The sequence below is a fragment of the Pelecanus crispus genome, chromosome 1, assembly GCF_030463565.1.
Source record: "Pelecanus crispus isolate bPelCri1 chromosome 1, bPelCri1.pri, whole genome shotgun sequence".
Classification (NCBI taxonomy): Eukaryota; Metazoa; Chordata; class Aves; order Pelecaniformes; family Pelecanidae; genus Pelecanus; species Pelecanus crispus.
In genome coordinates this window covers 93,747,582-93,765,023 of record NC_134643.1, presented here as the reverse complement: position 1 = coordinate 93,765,023, position 17,442 = coordinate 93,747,582, and the positions used below count along the sequence as shown (strand labels likewise).

At 49.0% G+C, this 17,442-nt stretch overlaps 1 protein-coding gene across 1 annotated transcript; it reads right to left on the bottom strand.

Moving 5' to 3' along the window:
- Positions 1 to 2,784: 2,784 nt before the first annotated feature.
- Positions 2,785 to 17,066, bottom strand: TRIM45 (tripartite motif containing 45). The gene is made up of 6 exons (XM_075725958.1): positions 16,729 to 17,066; positions 7,876 to 8,609; positions 6,745 to 6,874; positions 4,690 to 4,804; positions 4,351 to 4,477; positions 2,785 to 2,936 (listed from the first exon to the last, which is right to left on the bottom strand). Exons 1-6 carry the CDS (start codon positions 17,064 to 17,066, stop codon positions 2,785 to 2,787), a joined length of 1,596 nt encoding a protein of 531 aa, XP_075582073.1.
- Positions 17,067 to 17,442: the final 376 nt, after the last annotated feature.

Below are 17,442 nucleotides of genomic sequence, written 5' to 3'. Positions count from 1 at the left end.
CCCCTGTTTGTTTGACAGCCCTTTCTGGATGATTAATGGAAAGCTATAAACAGCATTTGCATAAGGATATCTATCTCCTTTGCTGGGAAGAAGAGGTTCCAAAACTGGCTTTGTAAGAGGCACGAACAGCAAATGAGAATCTTCTAGGTCTGAGCAAGCAAACAGCCAGCACAGGTTTCTACTATTTACAAGCCAGCTGTCATCAGCCAAAAAGCAAGAACCAGTCCTTACTGTTGACACTGGAGCAGCATTCCTCTCCCCAAATGACCAACAGTCAGACCTTTGTCCCCACCCCAGCTCCCCAGGCAGTATTACGAGCCCCTGGCAACACACACCTACTAGCAAGGTTACCCCCAGGGCAGTAGCGTTCCCAGTCTCAATGACACGAATGTGTTTTGTTCAGGAAGGTATCTGGGGTGTCTGCTTCACCCCAGCAAGCGGCAGGCAGCAATCAGCAGGTCAGCAGTTGCACTTCCAGGAAAGTGCTTCTTCCTCCTCATCATAGATGCCATTACCACAACTATGGGTTGGCAGCGCATGTACAAGCCCAAAAGATACATGCCCGCCTCCCCTGTGGAAAATGGGACAAGCTCTCCTTCTGCTTGACCAACCTGATCTCCTTCTATGACAAGGTGACCCGCCTGGTGGATGAAGGAAAGGCTGTGGATGTCATCTACCTGGTCTTCAGCAAAGCCTTTGACACCATCTCCCACAGCATTCTCCTTGGGAAGCTGGCAGCTCATGGCTTGGACAGGCGTACTCTTCGCTGGGTAAAAAATTGATTGGGTGGCCAAGCCCAGAGAGTAGTGGTGAATGGAATTAAGTCCAGCTGGCGCTGGTCACGAGCAGTGTTCCCCAGGGCTCAGTTTTGGGGCCAGTCTTGTTCAATATCTTTATCAATGATCTAGATGAGGGGATTGAGTGCACCCTTAGTAAGTTCACAGATGACACCAAACTGGGTGGGAGTGTCGATCTGCTCGAGGGTAGGATGGCCCTGCAGAGGGACCTGGACAGGCTGGACCGATGAGCCAAGGCCAACTGTATGAGGTTTAACAAGGCCAAGTACCGGGTCCTGCACTTTGGTCACAACAACCCCATGCAACACTACAGGCCTGGGGAGAGTGGCTGGAAAGCTGCCTGGTGGAAAAGGACCTGGGGGTGTCGGTCGACAGCCAGCTGAACATGAGCCAGCAGTGTGCCCAGGTGGCCACGAATGCCAACGGCATCCTGGCTTGTATCAGGAATAGTGTGGCCAGCAGGAGCAGGGAGGTGATTGTTTCCCTGTACTCGGCGCTGGTGAGGCCGCACCTGGAATACTGTGTCCAGTTTTGGGCCCCTCACTACAAGAAAGACATTGAGGTGCTGGAGCATGTTCAGAGAAGGGCAACAAAGCTGGTGAAGGGTCTGGAGCACAGGCCTTATGAGGAGCAGCTGAGGGAACTGGGATTGTTTAGTCTGGAGAAGGGGAGGCTGAGGGGAGACCTTATCGCTCTCTACAACTACCTGAAAGGAGGTTGTAGTGAGGTGGGTGTCAGCCTCTTCTCCCAAGTAGCTAGCGATAGGACGAGAGGAAATGGGCTCAGGCTGCACCAGGGGAGGTTTAGATTGGGTATTAGGAAAAATTTGTTCACAGAAAGGGTAGTCAAGCATTGGAACAGGCTGCCCAGAGAGGTGATGGAGTCACCATCCCTGGAAGCATTCAAAAAATGGGTAGACGTGGCACTTTGGGACATGGTTTAGTCTAGTCTACCCTTGATTGGTTTAGTGTGGACTTGGTAATGTTAGGTTAATGGTTGGACTGGATGATCTTAAAGGTCTTTTCCAACCTAAACGATTCTATGATTCTATAATTCTAAAAACAGAGCCTTGCCAAGACTGCACAAGCCAAATCCAGGTATTTGCTGTATTCCGTCTCCTTCTTCCCTAGTTGCCCCAGTTCAGGACACCTGCAAACCTGCACCTATGGCTCCTACCAATGCTCAGACTGTCCCCAGATCTTTCTTTGGTGAACTGGGTGCTCTCCTGGCTCCTATATCACACCCAGCAGTGCTATGTCCCACACCACCTCCATGGAAAATATACAGACTGGGTGAATGGCATTCTAATTTCTGTTCCTGTCAGCGCCATGGGTTTTCCTTGGCTTTCCTTCAGATATATTACTAACCCATCTTACTCTTACTTTGCAGGGAGGGTGTAATGAGACTACCGCTCACTTGGAGAAAATATGAGTTGCAAACACAACAGCAGCCCCCAGGAGTATGACTGTGCTCTATGCACACATCCAAGGCCAGAATCCAGCCACATATCTGATGCAGAGGCAGAAGCCATATTCAGGCTGCCAAGCCTTTCCAAGGCATGAACACAAACCCTTTGGAATGCGCCCCAACAAGCAGCTTGGGCCTCTTCAAGAAGAACAGCAGAGATTGTCGATCCTGCAGAATGAGATGCATCCTGACCCTCCTGTGAGGTAACTGCTCAAACTTAATTTCCCCTTAGAGCCTGACCCCACAGGCCTCGAGTTCTTGAAAGTGCAGGCACCAGTACAATGCCCAGTGTTTGCTCCTGTTCAGGCACAAAACAACTTTGCATACACAGCCCCGGGTGGAATATAAGGCACAATTTTATTTTCCCTCATTCCTCTTTCTCAGTTCACACCCATCACGAAGTTGTTTTCTGGCAGCGAGGCCATGCAGTGATTGCGGGGATCCTTGTGGTTTGTGCTCACGCAGCAGCCAGCAGCAGCGCCCTGGGCTCTCAGGGCCTCACCTCAGAGTACTCAGTAGCTCAGAGCGCTACTGTCCTGAGCAAACTCCTCTGCGAGGTGTCACTGGGTGGCCCACCCAAACACTCTGAGCTCTCCTTCACTTGTCCACAGCACGACCAGTGGGGGCAGCCAGGGTGACCTTTGTGTCCATGGCCACAGCCTTGGTACCCACCTGCAAGAGAAGAGGCACCATCAGCCAAACCAAAAGTGGGCCAGAAAATTCCAGTGGGTCAGAGGCTTTCAGAGAGTGCTTCAGCCCCAGGACTTGCCTGAGACGGGGAGGCACGTGCTGATGAGAACACAGCTTATTCAAGGCCAAAATTGCCAGGGCTCCATAAAGAAAGGAGAACAACCAAGGGGGACCTCCCCGTTTCAACCGTTGGGGAAAGCTGAAGATTTCCGTCCCCTTTCCTGTTGAGTAATGCAAGACACAGGCCTGCAGAACCCCGTGCCAGCCACTGGTGGCTATGGGCAGAGCTAGATACAGATCAAGCACAGAAAAAGGAAGAGGCTGGTTCTATGCTAAAATATGCAAAACACACAATGATGCATGCAGGTCAAGGACAGATAAGCTGGCTGGAATTAAACTAGTAAGACAACTCTCATCTTAAATGAGGAGTGAGGCTTCTCCATAGGACAGCATTGGACACCATGTGACGCAGCCTGGAAGCTCCCAACCTGCCAGCACTGGAACAGGAACAGTACAGATGCAGTGCTGCTTAGCCTCACTGAGAAGGGCTGAAAGACAGAGCTGCCCTGCCCGATCTGCAGAGTTGGCTTAGGTCTCTGTCTATGGGGTTGTCGTGGTTTAGCCCCAGCCAGCAACTAAGCACCACACAGCCACTCGCTCACTCCCCCTGCCTCAATGGGATGGGGAAGAGAATTGGAGGAGTAAGAGTGAGAAACACTCCTGGGTTGAGAGAAGAACAATTTAATAATTGAAATAAAGTAAAATAGTAATGATAATAATAACAATATAATAGTGATAATAATAATAATAATATACAAAGCAAGTGATGTACAATGTAATTGCTCACCACCTGCTGACTGATACCTAGACAGTTCCCAAGCAGCGATCGCTGCTCCCCGGCCAACCTCCCCCAGTTTATATACTGAGCATGACGTCATATGGTATGGAATAGCCCTTTGGTCAGTTTGGATCAACTATCCTGCCTGTGCCCCCTCCCAGTTTCTTGTGCACCTGGCAGAGCCTGGGAAGCGGAAAAGTCCTTGACTAGCATAAGCAGTACTTAGCAACAACTGAAACATCAGTGTGTTATCAGCATTCTTCTCCTACTAAATCCAAAACACAGCACTATGCCAGCTACTAGGAAGAAAATTAACTCTATCCCAGCCAAAACCAGGACAAGGGTGTACTGCAAAGACCCTTAGCATGTCCTGCTGTATTTCTCACTGCTGCAGTCCCATCCTACCAGAAGATATGTACACACAGGTTATCACAGGCCTGGTGCATGTGCAATGCAGGAGTTGGGCTGGAGTGTCTACTCACAACTATCTACGCTAGGCAGGACCAAATGCAACAAACCTTTCTGACACCAGCAGCATGGGGAAAGCTGAGCACTCACCTGGCATGGTCCCCCCACAGGCACAGCGAGCAGCTTTCTGCCCTCCGCTTGAACAGAATGTGCAGCAGTGAAACACGCCTTGGTGCTCACGGAACTTGTTTTTCACCATCAGAGTGAATGGAGAGCCCTGCGGAGGACAAGCAAGCAGAGAGACTGCTGCAGTGGATGCTATCAGATGTTGTGTCTACATTTTCAAAAACCAACCAGGTGATCCTGTTAGTCACAGATCACTAAGCCCAGTCTTAAACTGCTAAGTGGTATAGATAATCCTTAGAAAGATTTAAATGCTTAGAAAAGCAGGTAAAGAGGCAGCAGCGCAAGAGAAACAAGAAACACTACCTGTACATGCTGCCCTTTCACATAGACGCAGACAGCATACAAGCCTGGCTCCTCAGGGCTGTAGGAAATATGGTAGGTCCCATCACCGTTATCACAGGCTGTTGGCTTGACTGCACTACGAATAGAGAGAAGTCCAAGAGGACAGTGACTGGCAGAAAATTGTTCTACATGTGAACCACTGTTTGGCCTAGATTTGTGGTCGGTTCCTTATCCTCAACCTTGTTCAGCAGCTGTGGGTCTCAAGCAAGCTTAACAGGATGCATGAGCAATGCTCAAGCACTGAGTAGCTTTCACACACACCTGCTGCTGGGAGCTGCAATAGCCATACAAAGGAAGTCACACACAAAGCTAGCTGCACTGCAAGGATTTGTAGCAACCCTGAGCACTGAAAGAGCAGAAGATGACAGACACTGCACACTTGCAGGTCAGATTATCCCATCAGATAAGAGCCCTCAGAAATGGGGCAAATTCACAGCTTCAGAGAGCAGTTACCTCCAGAATAGCCCAGGAATAAGACAGGACATAAACAGGGCAGGTTTGACTCACTTCAACCACTGTCCCAAACACACTGATCCCAACTCTTCTCTTCAGTGCTCTGAGGAGTTCTAGGTCCCTGCTGGTGAACTCTACCTTTCCAAAGTGAAGCTCACTGGGTTTCACAAGGAACCCTGGTGGATAGAGTGCCAGGGAGAAAGCATCAGCTAGTTACTTAGGGACTGATTGCCTGCTTCACAGAAAGATGGAAAGAGCTTTCTACAGGCAATTATCAGGCAGCTCTGCATAGAGGAAGGTGTTCTTCCTAATTCCCACTAATTAGTCTCCTGTGCCCCACGACATAACAGTTTATAATCTTCCACATTTGCAGGCTGTATTCCCCACCCCCCACCACTTCACATAAATACAGCTGCCTACATCATTTCCTGCCATGAACTGTGTGGTGATACTTCACGCTCTTCTGTAGCTGCTGTGCCTCAACCCAAAGCCAGACAGCTTTCAGCAACGGATGTAGCAACTGCATACACACAAGAACAAGAAATTGAGTTAATGTGGCCACAGCGACCTCTACCCCACCAAGCAAAATCCACATAATCCTCATGTGCACACCTTCCTATGTCGCATGTGCACCTAAGGAAGGAAGATACGTTGGAACAATATTCTTGAACAATGATGCTCTACTGATAAGCATCTGTGCAGCCAGCACTGTTTCTGTATGCCGCGTCAACTCTTCCCCATAGCAAGGGGTTTTAGCATCCTGTCCCTTTTTTCATCAGGTCATCCCACCAACAGCAGATCCTGGAACAAGTTACACTGGCATATTCCTCCAGCGACATTGTATGTACTATAAAACAGAACAGATGTTTTTCTTAAGAACTGACCCCCAGTTGGTTCTGCATTTGTGCCTGTCTGCTTTATAGTAACAAGTGCACTGGGGAAACAGTTACAAAATAATTTTTTCTGGTTGATCATTTTCATTGTGGAAACACTTAGGAGATCAAGTGTGGTCTTCCCTGCTTTTGCTAGAAAACCCCCAAACCTGTTAAAGTGCTCAACTTTGCAACTACATGAGAAAGCACGATGAAGTCCCAACACAGATTCTTTCTCCAAGAACACGAACTGGGCACTGTCAGAGGCTCCTGGGCTTGGCGGACTGTCTGTCTGACTTGGGACGGTCATTCTGGGGTTGCTATGTTTTACACTCATTAGGTGTTAACAAAAGCAGGAGCCCTGGGTGTCTACTGGTAGGGATGGGAAGGAGCAACAGCTCACTCTGACACTATGTAATGCCCACTGAGAACTGAATCCTTTAAGAAGTCCCAAATCCCTCAAAGAGTCAATACAAATCTGAGCCAACACTGTCAAGCTCCATACAGCCAAATACAACCAGTAGGAAGTACTGCTACACTGGTGGGAAGAGCAGTAGGGCCTTTTCCCCTACAGAGTCTGACCCACATGCTGAAGCATGTCCCCCCACCTGCCCAAAGAAAGAGGGAACCAGGGTAAGGGAGGCAGAAAGGCAAACCCAGTGGCCAGGGAGTTCTTGGGTGAAATACCCACCAGTCCCTCTTGTCCTTGTGGGTGATGGTGACCCGCACAGCCTCTCCTCCTCGCCCCATCCGCTGCCCCATGGTGTCATTGCAGAGCAGGGTAAAGCCAGTCAGCTCATTCTGACGGGCACTGTGGAGATCTGTAGGGCAGAGAAACAGGACCAGAAAGGATTCACATTGGCCATGATTGCCACCTCCCACCTACTTTGCAGTGCTGCAGTCCCATCAGATCGCAGCCAGGACTCTGCTGCTGGGGTGGGTGTACAGCTCCTTCCACCCACAGGGAAAAGTAAAGATATCACTGAGGACCAAGAAAGGGTGGACAGCCATAGGTGCTGGGAGATGTTGGGCAGGCTTAGCCTGGAGGTCTGTATGGACCAGGGTGGTCTTCCCGCCTGCCGCCCTGAGCCCAGCTGGCATCTTCCCAGAAGGCCTCACCATGCAAGCAGGAGGGAGAAGGAACAGCACACTGTGAAGCTTGGAGCCCCAGAGACTTTAGCACTTACAGTTTGGCATGGAAAGGATTGAATGAGCCCTGGGTCTGTCTCATCTGCCCTGTGCAGGCCATTACTGACCAGAGGTGGCTGTGCTCAGTGGGCTGGTCTGAACATTATCTGTTTGCTGGCCCTAGTCCAAGTCCTTAATAAGCAAATATCCACAAAACCATCTATGCCAGTTATTCCCATGGCAATGTCAGCAGAAACTGCAAGGGGAACTTGCTCAGCCACAGAGGGGATCTGTCTGGGCCCATGCTGCAGAACAGCTGGGGCCACCAGAAAGCATCGCATCCTGCCACTGCAGGCACCATCCCCTGAGTAAGCTGTGGTCTTTGGCCTACGGGTTGCTCTCCTCACACTTCACCCCGTGCTGAGGTCAGTGATGTTGCAGAGGGCAGCTCCAGTACGCTGTCACATCTGGCTGGGGATAGCTCTCCATCTCCCTTCCCAGCACGGCTCCCATAGGCCCTCAGCAAGCAATGCAACCTCTGACAGGGCTCTTACGCTGCCATACCCCTCTGGCCCTAGGCAGTGCCTGGACAGCAGGGAGCCAACAGCCCTAAGCTGCACACTACGTGGGTACAGAGAAGGTGACTTCAGGGAGCAGCGCGTTTCCATTCAGCTGTTGTACAGCACCCCATTACCTTCCCCATGCAGAGTACATCTGGCTGGATCAACCACTTTATTGAGAATGGCCCCAAAAACTTCATAGCCGCAACACTGCCCTGCCCTCTCCTGGGGAGAGAACTGGATCCCATCATCCACGCCGGGGTGAGTGTTGTAAGCAGCACTGTTCAGCTTTGCCAGCCGACTTGCCACCACCCCTTTGGTCATGAGGATCTCCAGGTCCGAGCCGCCCGTCAGCAAGCGCTCCGTGAACTCCACGCCTGTCCTCATGTCCAGCAGCAGCTGCTGCAGCTGGGCCTTCTGCAAGTGCAGCAGGTTTTCCTTCTGCACCTTCAAGCCCTCCAGCTGCTTCAGCAGCCGGTCCCGGTGCTCTTCAATCGCTTTCACATACCCACTGGCAAACAGACAGATCTCTGTGGCCACAGCCTCTGCGCGACTGCGGACGGCACCACCCATGTCGTCAATCTGGCCCAGCACATCCTCTAGGGTATCCATGTGCTGTTGGGTGCTTTTCATCAGCTCCCGCAGGGCATCCCCATGCCTGTGGATGATGTTGCTGGTGAAGTCATAGGGGTGCTGCCGGTGCCTGTCTACAACGCAATCCCGGCACACAGGCTGGTCACACTGCTCGCAGAACAGCCTTAGTTCCTCTGTAGGATGGGAAGGGCAGAAGAGAGGCTTCCCGGCCTGGCTGGAATCCTTGGTGTTCTCGAGCTCCGTCACAGCATGAGAGGCCGTCTTCTTCTGTCTCCTAGAAGGGAGCAACCACACGTCACTTCATGCACGTTGGATATGAAATGTAAACATCTGAGACCCCTTGTGAATGCCAGTCTGTACAGACTGCAAGTCACGGTGTGCACCACTCCCTCCTGTCTCCACTGAATTCACTCTGCATGTGAGTGGTGTCCTGAGGACTTATGGTCTCCTGAGGACAAGACTCTACACAAAAGAGGACAGCATCTGCAAGCAGCTCATTAGAGGCTGCTCTCAGGCTCCCTGCAGGCTGTCAGCACAAGAATCATGTGCTCCACCATGGACACACACACACCAGGAAACAGGCCAGCAGCACCTTCATGGAGCCTGACAGAAGTGGGATAGTTGCAATTACCCCCAGAGCCCACTGCGACAAAGGCAGCAGGAGGGCGGTGAGCCTTGCAAAGTGAGAGCTGGCAGGAGGTGTCTCAAAACAGTATTGCTCACCAACAGTCACTTCTGGAGAGGAACAGGAGGTACCAGGCTCCTCAGCCATCAGCCCAATGATTTTCACCAGCTTTAAATTTGCTGAGGCAAATAAGCCCTAATATCCCTTAAGGGAAAATCTAGTTCAGGCCACTGCCAGAAGACAGTCTGTGGTAAAACATTTAATATTCCAAAAGTCAAACTCAAATTTCCTTCTGGCGCCCAGGTTAGGTCCTGCTCAGATGAGACCAAGGATGGCACACAAACAACCTGTTAGGACTCAGCCATCCACCATGTCACAGGGCAGCACTAAAATATTTCCATTTTATGCTATTTTGGACACCAGGAGCTAGTTTGTCTCCTGCACTAATGACTTTTGGCAGCTGCGATGGGAACTCCAAGCCATAAGCAAAGAAATACTCCAAGGACTAAGCTCTGTAGAGTTGCTCTGGCAACACAAAGCAACCTCATCACAGGGCAGGGCATGGCCCTTACACTACTCCATTCACTGCCCACTAATCTCCCTTGGGTCCAGCATATTTTCAAAGCCTTCTAGCATTAATTGCATAATACACTTCAAATTCACACTTCTCTGACTTCAACCTAAGACCTCTCTCACTTATTCCAAGGAACACAACAGTGGCACTCAGATCCTTAGAAATCTTCCCTACACACCAGGAAATAATTTCAAAATGGTTTTCCTTGGCCCTTGTTCTGCTCTGCCCTCAACTAAATCAGGTGCAAGTCTGCAGATGCTAGTGGGGTGAGCAATTATGTCAGTAAATTAGGTAGGAAGTGGGTCATCAGGACAAATTTTCTACTGCTTTGTACCATCTGCAGTTATTTCTGTCAGTGCAGAGGCTGCTATTCAAGGTCCCAGTTTATCACTCTTCAGCAGCTTGCATGGGGTATGAGGCATTAGCTAATCAGAATGGTATGCTGAAAATTACAGCCCCGAGTGGAAAGGTAACTAAGAGCCTAAGCCAGTTTACCACAGGCACCGGTATCAACAGGGGGGCAGGCAGTGAGGAATATACCTCAGTTCTTTCTAGGGAAAGAATTTGCTAATCAAGTGGAAAGGAGCAGCAAACGTGGAGGGAACAGGCTGAGCTGATTAACCCAGGCTAAGAGGCCTCCCTGGCTAGTGTTACTGGGTGTTTTTCTGACCCCACCTGTCACCTCCTTGCTTCAGAAGGCCACATTCGACTCCCTATCACTTTTCTTTCATAGTGCTACCTGTCCTCTGTCCTGCTCACAGGCCACTGCAGCCGCCTCCTCTTCAGCTTCTACCTCTGTTGCAGTCACCTCTTCTTCCTGCCTTATTGACATGACCCTCTCTGAGGTACACAGCTCTCCTCTGCTGTCAATTCTTCAGTTTTCCCGTATTCCAACAGAACTAAACCCTGCAACATCAGGCACACTGCGGAGCAATAGCATTACTGCTGTAGGCTCCCAGCCTCACAGAAATGCTGAAAATGCACACAAGATACATGGACACAACAGTTAACAGGTAAGCACATGGGGTGATCACCAGGAGGTAGCAACCACAGTAGGCAGGCTAGTGTCAGGACTTCCACTTATCTCCTTTCACTTCACCTAAGGGTGCCTTTGCAAGTGCACACAAGTAAATGTTTCTGGAAGTGGGGAAAGGCAGACCACCAGCAGCTTAACTTCCCCATTTTCCCCTGTGAGATGTGCCTTCTCCAAAGTGCGACAGCACAACACGCAAGGGTCTCGTCCCGCTAGTCCTCTGCCCATGTTGTCCTAAACAGGGCTCGTTTACCTGGTGTGCAATAAACCAATCTTCACACACTGAGATGAGATATTGTTTATTCACAAAGTTGCGCAAGTTTGGGTGCTGGGTGGCTTTCCACAAAGCTAATAATATCTCGTCAGTTTTGGTGACCTAGCTGGGACCGTGGTGAAAAAAGCCTTGCCTGGATTGACTTGCTGCAGCCAGCAGGGAGTACTGGACCAACTGGACTCCAGCGTACACTGAATAGTTTTTCAGGGCCTCATCAGCTTTCGTCAGCTCATCTCCTTGCTGGGCGGTAAGCAACACAAAGGTGCAACGCTAAATCGAGATATTGTGAAAAAAGGGGAAAGTCTGATAGAGGAGCAATCTGAATTCTGGCATTCTGGTGGTATTTGTATCTGATACTTGGGGAAAATTTGGTGGGGATCCACTGACTAAAGAAAAATTGAAAAAGTATTGTAGTCAGTGGTGGCCAATGTATAAGTTAGAGGATGGAGAAAAATGGCCTGGAAATGGAACATTGAATTATAATACTATTTTGTAATTAATGTTGTTTTGTCGGAGGATGGATAAGTGGGATGAAGTTCCATATGTTGATCTGTTTTTCACGTTGCAAAATGATCATGACACTAGAAAGAAATGTAAACTAATAGATGATGTGGATAGTATTCTTTTTTTAGCTGAAAGTGTACAGAAAAAACATAGGCAAAGATGTTGCTCTGCTTGTGATATTGGAAGAGGGTGTCATAGGAAAAATAAAGAGATGGACGGACTTGAATCCTGAGGAGGATAGTAATAGAATGATGTTTAATATGTTGTTTATTGGGCAATCAGCAGCAGATATTCAGAAAAAGTTACAGAATGCGGATGGTGTGGAGGATATGACTAGTGCACAGCTAATAAGTATTGCTTATAAGGTGTATAAGTGGAAAAAAGAGAAAAACAGAAAAACAAAAAGATAGAAACATGCAAGCTAGCTTGTTAGCTGCTGCAATAGTAAGTGCCTCCCAAAGAGAGGGAAGAAGGGGCTGTAGAAGAATGGAAAGAAGAGGAAGGGGCCGAGGATATGCACCCCAGCCTTTAAGCGATAGCCTCATTGGGATAAATCAACACGCATATTGTACAGAAGAAGGATACTGGAAAAAATTAATGTCCCAAAACAAAAGAAGGGAGTACAATCACCAGCAAAGGGGAGTAAAGTGCCAGAGGCAGATTTGTTAATGACGGGGACTTATGACTCTGAACGAAGGGGAACAGGGGTTGAATTTAACAATTTCTCCAGCAGATCCCCTGGTTTCAGTTCAGCTGGGGAATGAGATTATAGAATTTTTAGTTGATACAGGAGCCACTTACTCTGTAGTGAACAGTTGTAAGGCACCTTTAAGTAAATTTTCTATGCCTGTTATTGGGGTCACGGGAAAGTGGGAGGTGAGGCGCTTCCTACGGCCAATGGAATGCAAAATTGGAGATCAAATTTTAACACATGAATTTCTGTACATGCCTGAATGTCCGGTACCTCTCTTAGGTCGAGATTTATTGAAGAAGTTAGGGGCACAAATAACCTTTTCCAAAAATACAGTTCAAGTAAACATTTGAAAAAATAATGCCTGGAAAGCTTAGTTATGTCTATTACAGAACGACAATGGGTGAGACCTTAAAGTACCAGAAGAAATTTTAGATGCTGTCACTCCTATGGTATGGGCCACCAAGATACAGGGAAGGACAAAAGCAGCCACACCGATAAAAGTGGAACTAAAACCCAACGCTAAGCCGGTAAGAAGCAAACAGTATCCCATGAAACTGGAAGCAAGATTGGAACTAGAACCATTGATAGACAATTTCTTGCTATATGGACTTTTGCGAGAATGCCAATCGGAGTATAATACTACAATATTACCGGTAAAAAAAACCTCGATCACAAGAATATTGGTTAGTTCAAGACTTAAGAGCAATTAATCAAATTGCACTTGATGTGCATCAGTGGTACCTAATCCTCTGTTACCCTCCGTCTCAGAAACTAACACATATTTTACTGTGTTAGAGTTAAAGGATGCTTTCTTTTGTATCCTATTGGAAACTTAAAGCCAGAAGTTATTTGCCTTTGAATGGGGAAGTCCAACAATGGTACAAAAGACACAACTTAGCTGGACTATACTGCCACAAGGATTCAAGAACAGCCCTACTTTGTTTGGTAATGTACTTGCCAAGGAATTAGAACAATGGCAAGGTAAGAATCCTTATGTTACTCTTTTGCAATATGTGGACAACATACTTTTGGGAACAGATACTGAGGTACAATGTAAAATGGCGACCATCAGTTTATTAAACTTTTTTGGGATTGGCTGGATACCGGGCATCAGAAAAGAAAGCACAAATAGTGCTAAAGACTGTCACTTATTTGGGATTTGAAATCTCTCAAGGGGAAAGGAAATTGGGGACTGATGTTGAATTGCCCTTCCCCAGTTGAAAAGAGAATTAAGATGGTATCTGGGTATGGTGGGCTGGTGCAGACTTTGGATACCAAATTTTGGATTGATGACAAAACCATTGTATGAGGCTTTGAAAGGGCCAGAAGTCTTGCAGTGGACCCCTGAATGTCAAAAGGGTTTTGATACCAAGACGACTTCGATGCAAGCGCCAGCCCTGGGATTACCAAATTTGACTAAACCATTCACTTTGTATGTGTATAAAAGAATGCACGTAGCCTTGGGAATCTTAACTCAAACACTAGAAGAGACCAGTTGCTTACTTCTCTAACCAGTTGGACGAGGTCAGCAAAGGATGGCCTGCATGTCTTCCACCAGTGGCTGCCGCAGTATTACTGATTCAAGAAGCCCGTAAACTAACCCTGGGACAAAGAATCACTGTGTTTGTCCCGCACGCAGTGTTAACTGTTCTGGAGCAAAAAGGACATAATTGGTTATCCCCTAGCAGAATGGTACAATATCAGGCTGTGTTAATTGAACAGGATGATGTGATGCTAAAAACTTCTACAGCCTTGAATCCTGTGACATTGTTGCCCATCTCTAGTGATGAAAACTTAACCCATGATTGTTTACAGACTATTGAACAGGTATATTCCAGTAGACCAGATCTAAAAGACACTCCTTTGGAAAGTCCAGACTGGATTCTGTTTACAGATGGCAGCAGTTTTGTTTTGAAAGGAGAAAGAAAAGCTGGATAAGCTTTTGAATTGCAATAAAACACAGGATGGATGATGGGTAACTGTCCTGGTTTCGGCTGAGATAGAGTTAATTTTCTTCCTAGTTGCTGGCGTAGTGCTGTGTTTTGGATTTGGTAGGAGAATAATGCTGATAACACACTGATGTTTTTAGTTGTTGCTAAGTACTGCTTATGCTAGTCAAGGACGTTTCAGCTTCCCATGCCCTGCCAGGTGCACAAGAAACTGGGAGGGGGCACAGGCAGGATAGTTGATCCAAACTGACCAAAGGGCTATTCCATACCATATGACATCATGATCAGTATATAAGCTGCGGGGGGTTGGCCGGGGAGCAGCAATCACTGCTCAGGAACTGTCTGGGTATCAGTCAGTGGGTGGTGAGCAATTGCATTGTGCATCACTTGCTTTGTATATTATTATTACTATTATTATTATACTGTTGTTATTATTACTACTACTATTTTACTTTATTTCAATTATTAAACTGTTCTTATCTCAACCCAGGAGTTTTTCTCACTCCTACTCTTCCAATTCTCTGCCTCATCCCATTGGGGTAGGGGGAGTGAGTGAGCGGCTGCGTGGTGCTTAGTTGCTGGCTGGGGTTAAACCACAACAGTAACACCGAATGGACAGGGTACAGTCGTGGCCCCAGTCATGAGGGAGTTATTGCAACAAACTCTTAGGGACACCCACATGGGAGCAGATGCATTAGTCTCAAGTGTTAAAAGGTATGCAATTGGACCCAGAATGCAACGATATGCAGAAGGACTTGATAAACAGTGCCAAATTTGTTGCAAGAATAATCCTAAAATAGAAAAGAAGTCTCCACCTGGAGAGGTAAAATGGGGATACCTCCCTGGGGAACATTGGCAAATTGATTTTTCTGAGTTACCTAAAAGTAATGGATATAAGTATCATTTGGTGGATACTTTTTCAGGGTGGCCTGAAGCCTTCTGTGCTGTACCAACAAGGCTAGAGAAGTGATTAAAAACTTGTTGAAAGAAATAATACCAAGATTTGGGGTTCCTGAAAGTATCTCCTCGGATAGGGGTCCCCATTTTATAGCAGAAATAGTAAGAAGTTGCAAAGTATCTTCACATACAGTGGGATTTACATACCCCATGGAGACCTCAATCAAGTGAGAAAGTGGAAAGAATGAACCAAACATTAAAAAGACAGATAGCAAAACTATATCAGGAAACACATTTGAGGTGGGTAGAGATTCCACCCATAGCTTTGATGCATGTTCATATTACTCCTTGAGCTAAAGGAGGAGTAATATTGTAATATTTTGAAATATTGTATGGGAGGCCCTATTCAGTAAATTTGACTGGGAAAGCTGATCAAATGCATGTAACGGGTAATAAAATACTTACTATCTTTTATCTATGGCTAGAACTGTCTCCTAGCTGCACAGGTATCTGAGGACGAGAGCGCCAGTTCCATTAGATACTCCAGTGCGCTTCTTCAAACCAGGAGATCGAGTATACCTTTGAATTTGGAAAGATGAACCACTAAAGGAGAAGTGCAAGGGACCATATATGGTCTTACTCAAGACTAACAGTGCAGTAAAGGTAGACGGAGAGGACTCCTGGATTCATTATACAAGAGTCAAGAAAACACCATCTCTGGAACAGAAACAATGGACTTTAGAGAAACAGGACCCTTAAAATTAACACTTTCCCATTCTAAATGAATTGCACTTGGGATATTAGAAGGAAAAGGCTTAATTACTAGACAAGTATCTCAATCCCATGTATTAGTTATAAGAAACGGAAGTGAGACTTGTCAAAGAATTAAACTTCAATAAGTCTCAAGGGGGGGAACTGTTGTCCAAAACTGATGCTGCTACAGATGTCCATTGTAAGGTCCTACCCTAACTATGCTTTTGTTTCGTGAACAGATTGTCTGAGATCAGAAGTCTGGGTGATGTATTACTGACTTGATCAGTAAACCCTGAGAAGCTGCTTGAGATCTGCCAAGAAGGAAATGAGGGGAAAGGTAATTCTGGCAGGGGGGAGATCCTGACCACCAACTCATGAGCGCCCTACCACAATTACACCCAGACTCAAGTTGAAGGACAACTGAACATGCTCACTAATTTAGATAATAGGCGAAGAGATTGTAACAAATCATAGCACTGCATATGTATTAGGGAATTAAATATGGTAACGAATGTGTATAAATAGATGCTGACTTGATTCGGTGTGCTAGGGTAAAGCCAGTCAGCTCTGACCTTTGCAGAAAGCCACCTAGGATCCAAACTTCCACAACTTTGTGAATAAAACACTATCTCATCTCAGTGTGTGAAGACTGGCTTATTGCATACTGGGTAAATAATCTCTGTTTGGGACAACACCCACATCCACGCAGAGCACTCCCCAGTCTCCCCGCCCAGCAATGCTAAACCGAGATGCAAACCAGCAAGCCGACACCACCACGGGCAAAAGCTGGCCTGATTTTGGACTTAACGCCTCACCTGAACAGGGCTGAGCGCCCTACCGCTAGCAGCTTGCCGGTCCCCACCCGAGTCCAGAGCATCATCTGGGCAGGATGAAAACCTGATAGGGATTGAACGAACTGGAAGACACGCAGGTGTACCGTTTGTGGCTAGCTCTGCGTGGGTCCCTGCCTGCTGCACCCACCCACCCGCCCGCCCTCACGCTGCCCTCCAGCAGCCCGACAGGGGAAGGCCGCCCCGCGCACCCCGTGGCGAGGCGGCCCCGTCCCGGCCGGGCCTCGCCGCCCGCTCACCTGTGGGCCTGGCAGCAGAAGAGGCAGAGGTCGGCCCCGCAGGTCAGGCAGCGCCTCGCCGCCGCCCCGTCGGCGCAGAGGTCGCACCCCGCCGCCGCCACCGCCCCGCCGCGGCTCAGCGCCAGGTAGTCGGGGGTGAGCTGGCCGACGCCGCCGGCCGGCAGCGCCACCTCGGCGTCGCACACCGGGCAGAGGACGCTGCGGCCGGCGGCCCGGCCCGGCTCCCCCAGCGGCCCGAGCCGCCGCAGGCAGGGCGCGCACAGCGAGTGTAGGCAGGGCAACAGCCGCGGCGAGACCCAGGGCTGGGCGCACAGCGGGCAGCGCGGCCCGGCCGCCATGCCGGCAGCCCGGCCGCCGCGGCGCCGCTCGGTAGGGGCGCTCCGCCGGCCGTAACGGCCCGCCGCGCGCCGCCCCCTCGTGCCGCCCCCGGCCGTTGGGCGCGGGCTGCCCCGTTGCTAGGGGCGACGGGGGTTGGGGGGGTGTCCTCAGGCGGAGCGGCGCCGCCCTCCGCCGGCCGCCCCTCTGAGAGGCGGCGCGGCGAGGGGCGGCCGGTGCCGGGGCGGCCGGGGGGCACCGCCGCCGCCTCCCCCGGGGCTCCTGCTCCGGGACGGGACGGGCAAAGGTGGGCAGAGGGGAGCCAACAGCTCGCTTTGTCCTCGTCCTCCTCGCCGAGGCACTGAAGAGCCTCTCCAGCCGCTGGCAGCCTCTGACAGC